Below are 10,396 nucleotides of genomic sequence, written 5' to 3' on the forward strand. Positions count from 1 at the left end.
TTATTTTATTTTGTTAATATGTTTTGTTTTGTTGTCCGTCTCCCCCTTCTAGACTGTGAGCCCGCTGTTGGGGAGGGACCGTCTCTAGATGTTGCCAACTTGGACTTCCCAAGCGCTTAGTCCAGCGCTCTGCGCACAGTAAGCGCTCAATAAATACGATTGATTGATTGAGTCAGAGGTCATGGGTTCAAATCCCGGCTCCGCCAATCGTCAGCTGGGTGACTTTGGGCAAGTCCCTTCACGTGGCTCAGTGGAGAGAGCCCGGGCTTTGGAGTCAGAGGTCGTGGGTTCAAATCCCGGCTCCGCCGCTTGTCAGCTGGGTGACGTCGGGCAAGCCACTTCGCTTCTCTGGGCCTCAGTTCCCTCATCTGTCAAATGGGGATGATGACTGGGCGCCCCTCGTGGGACCGCCTGATCACCTTGTACCTACCCCGGCGATTAGAACGGTGCTTTGCACAGAGTAAGCGCTGAACAAATACCAACATTATTATTACTATTATCCCACTGTTGGGTAGGGACTGTCTCTATATGTTGCCCAATTTGTACTTCCCAAGCGCTTAGTACAGTGCTCTGCACATAGTAAGCGCTCAATAAATACAATTGATGATGATGATTCTCCGGGCCTCAGTTTCCTCATCTGTCAAATGGGGATGAAGACCGTGAGCGCCCCCCCGTGGCGCAACCGGATCACCTTGTAACCTCTCCAGCGCTCAGAGCAGTGCTTTGCACGTAGTAAGCGCTTAATAAATGACATTATGATGATGATGATGACGAAGCCCTGCCCCCTTCCCCACGCCGTTGCTTCCGGGAGCGGGGAGGGGGCGGGGCCGGAAGAGGAAGATCGGTTTGGGGGGGCGGAGGGGAGGGGAGGGGAGGGGAGGGCCCGGTGCCGGGGCCCCTGCGGCCCGAGAGGTGGGACGGCCAGGGGACGGAGGGGTGGGGGTCGAGGTTGGGGGGACCCTGGAGTGGGGAGGGGGTGCGGGGCTTCGAGGTTTGGGGGACCCTGGAGAGGAGAGGGGGGCCTGGGATGTCGAGGTTGGGGGGACCCTGCATGGGGGGGGGGGGTGAGGTGTCGAGGTTTGGGGGACCCTGGACAGGGGAGGGGGCCTGGGATGTCGCGGTTTGGGGGACCCTGGAGAGGGGAGGGGGCGTGAGGTGTCGAGGTTTGGGGGACCCTGGAGAGGGGAGGGGATGTGGGATGTCGAGCTTTGGGGGACCCTCGAGAGGGGAGGGGGTGTGATGTGTCGAGGTTTGGGGGACCCTGGAGAGGGGAGGGGGTGCCGGGCTTCGAGGTTTGGGGGACCCTGGAGTGGGGAGGGGGCGTGGGATGTCGAGGTTTGGGGGACTCTGGACAGGGGAGGGCATGCGGGGCATCGAGGTTTGGGGGACCCTGGAAAAGGGAGGGGGTGCGGGGCATTGAGGTTTGGGGGACTCTGGAGAGGGGCGGGGGTGCGGGGCTTCGAGGTTTGGGGGGCGCTGGACAGGGGAGGGGGTGCGGGGCTTCGAGGTTTGGGGGACCCTGGAAAAGGGAGGGGGTGCGGGGCATTGAGGTTTGGGGGACTCTGGAGAGAGGAGGGGGTGCGGGGCATCGAGGTTTGGAGGATCCTGGAGTGGGGAGGGGGGGTGTGAGGTGTCGAGGTTTGGGGGACCCTGGAGAGGGGAGGGGATGTGGGATGTCGAGGTTTGGGGCACCCTCGAGAGGGGAGGGGGTGTGGGGCTTCGAGGTTTGGGGGACCCTGGAGTGGGGAGGGGGCGTGGGATGTCGAGGTTTGGGGGACGATGGACGGGGAGGGGGTGCGGGGCTTCGAGGTTTGGGGGACCCTGAAAAAGGGAGGGGGTGTGGGGCATTGAGGTTTGGGGGACTCTGGAGAGGGGAGGGGGTGTGGGGCATCGAGGTTTAGGGGACGCTGGAAAAGGGAGGGGCTTCGAGGTTTGGGGGACCCTGGAGAGGGGAGGGGGTGTGAAGTGTCGAGGTTTGGGCGACCCTGGAGAGGGGAGGGGGTGCGGGGCATCGACGTTTGGGGGACTCTGGAGAGGGGAGGGGGTGCGGGGCATCAAGGTTTATGGGATGCTGGAAAAGGGAGGGGCTTCGAGGTTTGGGGGACCCTGGAGAGAGGAGGGGGTTTGAGGGGTCGAGGTTTGGGGGACCCTGGAGAGAGGAGGGGGGGGTGAGGGGTCGAGGTTTGGGGGACCTTGGAGAGAGGAGGGGGGGTGAGGGGTCGAGGTTTGGGGGACCTTGGAGAGGGGAGGGGGTGCGGGGCATCGAGATTTGGGGGACGCTGGAGAGGGGTTGGAAGGAGAAGGCATCCAAAAAGGGTGTGGTGTCAGCCCCCTCTTCTCTCCTCCTCTTGCCCCCCTTTCCTCTCCCACCCCCTCCCGCGTCCCCTCCCCTGAAGCTGGGGGTGCCGCAACCAGCTGCGGCCGGGGAGCGGGGCTGGAGGCGGGGGACCCCTATGTCCTTGGGGGGAGAGGCCGGGCGGTTGGGTTTATCAGCTCCTCTCTCTCTGCTGCAGAGCGATGGCTCCCGACGAGTGGACCTATCTGGCCGTGCTCCTGGCCGCCATCCCCACCGGCTTTGCCTTCAAGACAGCAGGTGAGTGACCTGTCCCGGAGCCTCTCGGAGGGGTGTCGCCTTCGACCGTGGGGGGCTTCAGAGGGTGATGATAAGAGGAAGGCGGACTCTCCTGCCCCTCCCTCCCCTCCTAACCTTGGCCACTTCCTGGCCCAGTGCGGAAACTTCTTTTTATCTGTTCTTCTTCCTTCCCCTTCTCCTCCTCCTCCTCCTCCTTCAGTCCCCCGGGTGAAGCAGGTGGGTGCGGCGGCCGTCGGGCTGGGCTTGACATTGCTGACCTGTGGCCCTCACGTCCTGCACTCCTTGGTCACCATCCTGGTGACATGGGGCATCATGAAGGCCCAGCCCAGGTGAGATCCCGGCCCCATCGGTCGTCCTTCTCGGGCTAAGGGGGCTGGGGCAGGAGGGGAGTGGAGGGATAATAATAATAATAATAATATTTGTTAAGCGCTTACTATGTGCCAAGCGCTGTTCTGAGCACTGGGGGGATACAAGGTGATCGGGTTGTCCCACATGGGACAGATGAGGGAACTGAGGCCCAGAGAAGTGAAGTGACTGGCCCAAAGTCACCCAGCTGACAAGCGGCAGAGCCGGGATTTGAACCCGTGACCCCTGACTCCAAAGCCCGGGCTCTTTCCGGTGAGCCGCGCTGCTTCTCTGAAGGAAGGGAGTGAGGGGGGGAGCCCACTGTTGGGTAGGGACCGTCTCTCTATGTTGCCAACTTGTACTTCCCAAGAGCTTAGTACAGTGCTCTGCACACAGTAAGCGCTCAATAAATACGATTGATGATGATGATGATAATAATAATATTTGTTAAGCGCTTACTATGTGCCAAGCGCTGTTCTAAGCACTGGGGGGATACAAGGTGATCAGGTTGTCCCACGTGGGGCTCACAGATTTTACAGATGAGGTAACTGAGGCCCAGAGAAGTGAAGTGACTTGCCCAAAGTCACCCAGCTGACCAGCGGCAGAGCCGGGATTTGAACCCGTGACCCCTGACTCCAAAGCCCGGGCTCTTTCCACTGAGCCGCACTGCTTCTCTAAAGGAAGGGAGTGAGAGAGGGGAGCCCACTGTTGGGTAGGGACCATCTCTCTATGTTGCCAACTTGTACTTCCCAAGCGCTTAGTACAGTGCTCTGCACACAGTAAGCACTCAATAAATACGATTGATGATGATGATGATAATAATAATAATATTTGTTAAGCGTTTACCATGTGCCAAGCGCTGTTCTAAGCACTGGGGGGATACAAGGTGATCAGGTTGTCCCACGTGGGGCTCACAGATTTTACAGATGACGTAACTGAGGCCCAGAGAAGTGAAGTGACTTGCCCAAAGTCACCCAGCTGACCAGCGGCCGAGCCGGGATTTGAACCCGTGACCCCTGACTCCAAGGCCCGGGCTCTTTCCGCTGAGCCACGCTGCTTCTCTAAAGGAAGGGAGTGAGAGAGGGGAGCCCACTGTTTAGACTGTGAGCCCATTGTTGGGTAGGGACTGTCTCTATATGTTGCCAACTTGGACTTCCCAAGCGCTTAGTACAGTGCTCTGCACACAGTAAGCGCTCAATAAATACGATTGATGATGATGATGATGATGATGAGGGAGGGTGGGCGGATGGCCCGTGGCCGCTGAGAAACGAACGTCCCACGGCCTCCTCCAGGTCCTGCCACTTCCTGGCCTTGGGCTGGACGTTTTCTTATCTGCTGTTCTTCCGCACGGTCACGGCCTTCGGCCTGCCGGCCCCCACGCCTTTCACCAACGCCATTCAGCTGCTGCTCACGCTCAAGGTCAGACGCCCCCCGTTCTTTCTCCTTCCCCCCAATCTCCTTCCCCCTGATCCCTTCAAGGCCCTGCTGAGAGCTCACCTCCTCCAGGAGGCCTTCCCAGACTGAGCCCCTTCCTTCCTCTCCCCCTCGTCTCCCCTCCATCCCCCTCATCTTACCTCCTTCCCTTCCCCACAGCACCTGTATATATATTTTATACATATTTATTACTCTATTTTACTTGTACACATCTATTTTATTTATTTTATTTTGTTAGGATGTTTGGTTTTGTTCTCTGTCTCCCCCTTTTAGACTGTGAGCCCGCTGCTGGGTAGGGACCGTCTCTAGATGTTGCCAACTTGGACTTCCCAAGCGCTTAGTACAGTGCTCTGCACACAGTAAGCGCTCAATAAATACGATTGATGATGATGATGATCCCCTTCCAGCCTCCTTGCGAGGCAGAATGGCAGGTCCCGTCAGCTCTTGGGGCAGCCTGCTTCTCTCCCTCGCGGGTCTTCTGCCTCAGGAGCTGGTGGGAGTTGAATCGGGTCAATGGGTGTTATTTAGTGAGCACTTCCTATGTGCCAAGCACTGGGCGAAGCACTCGGGAGTCTACAGTAGGGTTTGGAGGCACGACAGCCCCGGGGCGGTGGTGGAATCCAGGATCCCTGAGGGGATTGAGGTGTTTAATAATGGCATTTATTAAGCGCTTACTATGTGCTAAGCACTGGGGAGGTTACAAGGTGATCAGGTTGTCCCACGGGGGGCTCACAGTCTTAATCCTCATTTTACAGATGAGGTCGCTGAGGCCCAGAGAAGTGAAGTGATTTGCCCAAAGTCACCCAGCTGACAATTGGCAGAGCCGGGATTTGAACCCATGACCTCTGACTCCAAATCCCATGCTCTTCCCACTGAGCCACGCTGCTTCTCTGGTGTTTGTGGAGGGTCCTTCACCCCCCCCCCCCCACCGCCAACCCCAATCACTCCGTGGTACTTGTTGAGCGCCTACTGGGTGCAGAGCAACGTACTAAGCACTCGGGGCAGAACAATAATAATAATAATAACGATGGTATTTGCTAAGCACTTACTATGTGCTAAGCGCTGGGGGGGAATACAAGGTGATCAGGTAGTCCCACGGGGGGCTCACGGTCTTAATCCCCATTTTACAGATGAGGTAACTGAGGCTCAGAGAAGTGAAGCGACATGCCCAAGGTCACGCAGCAGACATGTGGCGGAGCCGGGATTAGAACCCGTGACCTCTGACTCCCAAGCCCCTGCTCTTTCCACTGAGCCATAAGCTCGTTGTGGGCAGGGAACGTGTCCGGTTTTTGTTTATATTGTACTGTCCCAAGCGCTTAGTACAGTGTTCTGCACACAGTGCTCAGTACTCCCCCCTTCTAGACTGTGAGCCCACAGTCGGGTAGGGACCGTCTCTATATGTTGCCAGCTTCCCAAGCGCTTAGTCCAGTGCTCTGCACACAGTAAGCGCTCAATAAATACGATTGATTGATTAAATAGGGTTGGTGGAATGAACGGTTCCATTAGAAGACACCTCTCCTGCCCTCGAGGAGCTTCCGGTCTAGCTGGCGAGACAGGCATCACCATCATCAATCGTATTTATTGAGCGCTTACTGTGTGCAGAGCACTGTACTAAGCACTTGGGAAGTACAAATTGGCAACATATAGAGACAGTCCCTACCCAACAGTGGGATCACAGTCTAAAAGGGGGAGACAGAGAACAAAACCAAACATACTAACAAAATAAAATAAATAGAATAGATATGTACAAGTAAAATAAATAAATGAATAAATAGAGTAATAAATATGTACAAACATATATACATATATACAGGTGCTGTGGGGAAGGGAAGGAGGTAAGATGGGGGGGGATGGAGAGGGGGACGAGGGGGAGAGGAAGGAAGGGGAACAACAACAACAACATTGATAGGCACATTCCCGGCCCACAAGGATCTTACAGTCAAGAGGAGGATATGGACTGTAATCAATCAATCAATCAATCAATCGTATTTATTGAGCGCTTACTATGTGCAGAGCACTGTACTAAGCGCTTGGGAAGTACAAATTGGCATCACATAGAGACAGTCCCTACCCAACTGTAATATATTGGATATGTACAATAAATAGAACGTATGCATACATATACATATATATGTATACGTACTAAGTGCTCTGGTGCTGAGAGAGGGGTGAATAAAGGATGAAAATCCTAAATGCATGAGTGATGCAGAAGGAAGTGGGAGAAGAGGAAATGAGGGCTTAGTCAGGGAGGGCCTCTAAGAGGAGCTGTGTTTTTCCAGAGCAGACTGGCTCCCCGATTCACCCCGTGGTCTCCCCTATTAGCCCGCGAGTCTAGCAGGAAGGCACGCGTGAGCCGACAAGCTTCCCTTGGCCTGAACATGTAACCACTTCAGGACAGGCCCGTATCAGGACAGGCCTGAAGGCCCGTATGCCTTCAGGAAGGCATGCCCACTCCGTGCCCTCCCTTCGTCCCCAGCTGGTCAGCCTAGCCAGTGAGGTGCAGGAATTCAACCGGGCCCGGCGGGAGGAGGTCACGGGGGCCTTTGCCAAGACGCCGGCCGTGGGGCTGCTGCTGGGGGTGCCCACGCTGCCCGAGATCCTGAGCTACAGCTACTGCTACGTGGGCATCATGACAGGTGAGGGGGAGGGGGCCGGGGGAGTGGCGGGACAGGAGCGGGGGGTGGGCCCGATTAGCTCGAATCCGGGCCTTTGCCAAGACGCCGGCCGTGGGGCTGCTGCTCGGGGTGCCCACGCTGCCCGAGATCCTGAGCTACAGCTACTGCTACGTGGGCATCATGACAGGTGAGGGGAAGGGGGCCGGGGGAGTGGCGGGACAGGAGCAGGGGTGGGCCCGATTAGCTCCAATCCACCCCAGCGCTTAACACGGTGCTCGGCCGAACGATCCCCAGAGTGATCACTATTACCGCCAACGTGTCTGTCTCTCTTTCCGTCCCCCGTCCCGGTCCGTCCCTTCTCCCAGGCCCCTTCTACCGGTACCGCACGTACCAGGACTGGCTGTGGCAGCCTCACGCGGGCTCCGTGCCCACCTGGCAGCCCCTGCTGCAGCGGGCCCGGCTGGCCCCGCTCTTCGGCCTCCTCTTCCTCCTGTCGTCCCACTTCTTCCCCCTGGACTACGTGCGGGAGGAGGCCTTCTACGGCCGCTCCTTCGCCTTCCGGCTCTTCTACATGACCCCCGTCTTCTTCACCTTCCGCATGCGCTTCTACGTGGCCTGGATCGTGGCCGAGTGCGGCTGCATCGCGGCCGGCTTCGGGGCCTACCCCGTTGGGGCCAAGGCCAGGGCCGGGGGCGGCCCGACCGTCGAATGCCCTCCCCCCGACAGGTCAGGGGCCGGGGGCTCGATGCGGGCAGGGGGCCGCCCTCGGGGAGCGTCTCCCCCCCACCCCGGCTACCGCGGGGTCGCGGGGCTCCAGCCGGGGCGGCCCCCGGGGACGGGGAGGGACGGGGGCCTCTGGACCCCCGGGGTGGCGGTCCCATCCGAGCCGCCCCCCCTGCATTCCCAACCTCCCCTCCTCAGTCCGGAGCAGGCCGGGGCCGTGGAGTACGACTACGAGACGATCCGGAACATCAACTGCCACGGCACCGACTTCTGCGTCCGCGTGCGGGACGGGATGCGCTACTGGAACATGACGGTGCAGTGGTGGCTGGCCCAGTACATCTACAAGAGCGCTCCGGCCCGCTCCTACGTGCTGCGGTGAGGGCGGGGTCGATCGAGCGCTTAGACTGTGTGCAGAGCACTGTCCTGAGCGCTTGGGAGAGGGCGGGGGAAGCGCGGCCCGTGGGTGGGAGGAGAGCCGCTGGGCCTTCCCCCGCAGGAGCGCGTGGACCATGCTGCTCAGCGCCTACTGGCACGGCATCCACCCCGGCTACTACCTGAGCTTCCTGACCATCCCGCTGTGCCTGGCGGCGGAGGGGACCCTGGAGTCCGGGCTGCGGGCCCGGCTGGGGCCCGGGGCCCGGCGGGGCTGGGATTGGGTGCACTGGTTCCTGAAGATGCGGGCCTACGACTACATGTGCATGGGCTTCGTGCTGCTGTCCCTGGGGGCCACGGTGCGCTACTGGGCCTCCGTGGGCTTCTGCATCCACCTGCTGGCCCTGGCCCTGCTGGGCCTGGGGCTGGCCCTGGGCGGGGGGCCGGGCCGCCGGGGAAACCGCCCCCCGCCCCCGGAAAAGTCCCACGAAGAGTGAGGGGCCCGGGGCCGCCTCCTGCCAGCCCTCCCCGTCCCCCGGGAGACGGCCGAGGCGTCCCGCCTCCTCGGGACTGCGACTCCCGTCAGCTCCTGGGGCGGGACCCCCACGCAGTGGAGGCAGCGGGAGCCCCACAGCCTCCTGGGATTTGATCCCCTCTTCCCGGGGCGGGAGAGGGGACCGGGAGCCTGCTCCCTGAAGGCCTCTAGAGGAAGGGAGGGCCGGACCCTGGTGGCCACGGCTCCCTCTCCTCCGCTTCTCCCTCCTTCCCCGCTCCCAGGGCTGTATGATCCCCACTCCGGGGTGACCTAGGCCCCCTCAAACCCGAACTCTTCCCCATCCCCACCCCCCCCCCCCCGATCCGGGGCCGGATGCCCCCGTCCCGGGAGGAGAGGGGCAAGGAGCGGGGGCGGGTGGAGCCCGTCACAATTGGCGGGGGTCAGGGTGACTGGCCAGGGAGAAGAAGAGATAGGGGAGAGGAAATGGAGGCTTTTTTTTTTTTATTACTCTGAACAGTGTTTTTCCCAATAAAGAGCCTAGTGCCGACCTATCCGTGCGTGTTCATTCAATCGTATTTATTGAGCGCTGACTGTGTGCAGAGCACTGTACTAAGTGCTTGGGAAGTACAAGTCGGCAACATATAGTGACGGTCCCTACCCAACAACGGGCTCACAGTCTAGAAGGGGGAGACGGACAACAAAATAAAACATGGAGACGGGTGTTGCAGTGAGGAGGAGGAGGAGGAGGAAGGGAGAGGGGACAGAAGGGGTAAAGAGTAGGAGTGTAGTGGTGGGAGGAGAGGAAGGAGGAGGGAAAGGGGAGGCAGGGAGAGAAGGGGATGGGGAGAGTTCATTCAATCGTATTTGAGCGCTTACTGTGTGCAGAGCACTGTGCTAAGCGCTTGAATGAAGAAAGAAGTCGCAGTGTTATCTAGTAACACACAAAACAGCTGGAGGAACAGAATAAGACTATTCGAGAATGTTTTTCTCAAAGAACCTGGCGGTCAAATGCTTTCCTTCGGCGTATGGCATACAGAATTGCTTACTGCGTTTCCTTCTTAAAAGTGAGTGGCAAAGGAACTAAAAAGTGTCAGTCCTACCCTTTAATTCCTAAAGAGGGGACAAGAAGGACTGAGGAGGGATCAATGCATGAAGTTGACTTGAAGCTAACTCCTTTATAATGCCCTTTCCTCTTCCAAAAGGACGCTGGTAGCGCCTGGTTGGCTGAAGAGATTTCAAAGTCAGTCCCCCTGCACTATCCTTCATCATCATCATCATCATCAATCGTATTTATTGAGCGCTTACTGTGTGCAGAGCACTGGACTAAGCGCTTGGGAAGTCCAAGTTGGTAACATATAGAGACAGTCCCTACCCAGCAGTGGGCTCACAGTCTAAAAGGGGGAGACAGAGAACAAAACCAAACATACTAACAAAATAAAATAAATAGAATAGATGTGTACAAGTAAAATAAATAAATAGAGTAATAAATATGTACAGACATCGTCATCATCATCATCAATCGTATTTATTGAGCGCTTACTATGTGCAGAGCACTGTACTAAGCGCTTGGGAAGTACAAATTAGCAACATATAGAGACAGTCCCTACCCAACAGTGGGCTCACAGTCTAAAAGGGGGAGACAGAGAACAAAACCAAACATACTAACAAAATAAAATAGAATAGATATGTAGAAATAAATAAATAAATAAATAGAGTAAAAAAAAAACATGTACAAACATATATACATACATACAGGTGCTGTGGGGAAGGGAGGGAGGTAAGATGGGGTGATGGAGAGGGGGACGAGGGGGAGAGGAA

At 57.8% G+C, this 10,396-nt stretch overlaps 1 protein-coding gene across 2 annotated transcripts; it reads left to right on the top strand.

Moving 5' to 3' along the window:
* Positions 1–877: 877 nt before the first annotated feature.
* Positions 878–9,129, top strand: MBOAT7 (membrane bound O-acyltransferase domain containing 7). 2 transcript variants are annotated; one of them, XM_038752444.1, is made up of 9 exons: positions 878–912; positions 2,514–2,593; positions 2,793–2,922; positions 4,231–4,357; positions 6,849–7,008; positions 7,090–7,174; positions 7,353–7,713; positions 7,909–8,085; positions 8,207–9,129. In XM_038752444.1, the coding sequence occupies exons 2-9, from the start codon at positions 2,518–2,520 to the stop codon at positions 8,729–8,731; spliced, it is 1,641 nt and encodes a 546-aa protein (XP_038608372.1). In that variant the 5' UTR covers positions 878–912; positions 2,514–2,517; the 3' UTR covers positions 8,732–9,129. The 2 variants fall into 2 exon arrangements, with proteins under 2 accessions (XP_038608372.1, XP_038608373.1); XM_038752445.1 differs by having other exon boundaries at positions 6,849–6,968; positions 7,135–7,174; positions 8,207–8,677.
* The last annotated feature ends 1,267 nt before the right edge of the window (positions 9,130–10,396 follow it).

The sequence above is a fragment of the Tachyglossus aculeatus genome, chromosome 10, assembly GCF_015852505.1.
Source record: "Tachyglossus aculeatus isolate mTacAcu1 chromosome 10, mTacAcu1.pri, whole genome shotgun sequence".
NCBI lineage: Eukaryota > Metazoa > Chordata > Mammalia > Monotremata > Tachyglossidae > Tachyglossus > Tachyglossus aculeatus.

Coding starts and splice junctions, on each gene's coding strand:
- MBOAT7 (XM_038752444.1), top strand. CDS start 2,518: ATGGCTCCCGACGAGTGGACCTATCTGGCCGTGCTCCTGGCCGCCATC. Junction 2,594..2,792: donor CTTTGCCTTCAAGACAGCAG/GTGAGTGACCTG, acceptor CTCCTCCTTCAG/TCCCCCGGGTGAAGCAGGTG. Junction 8,086..8,206: donor GCCCGCTCCTACGTGCTGCG/GTGAGGGCGGGG, acceptor CTTCCCCCGCAG/GAGCGCGTGGACCATGCTGC.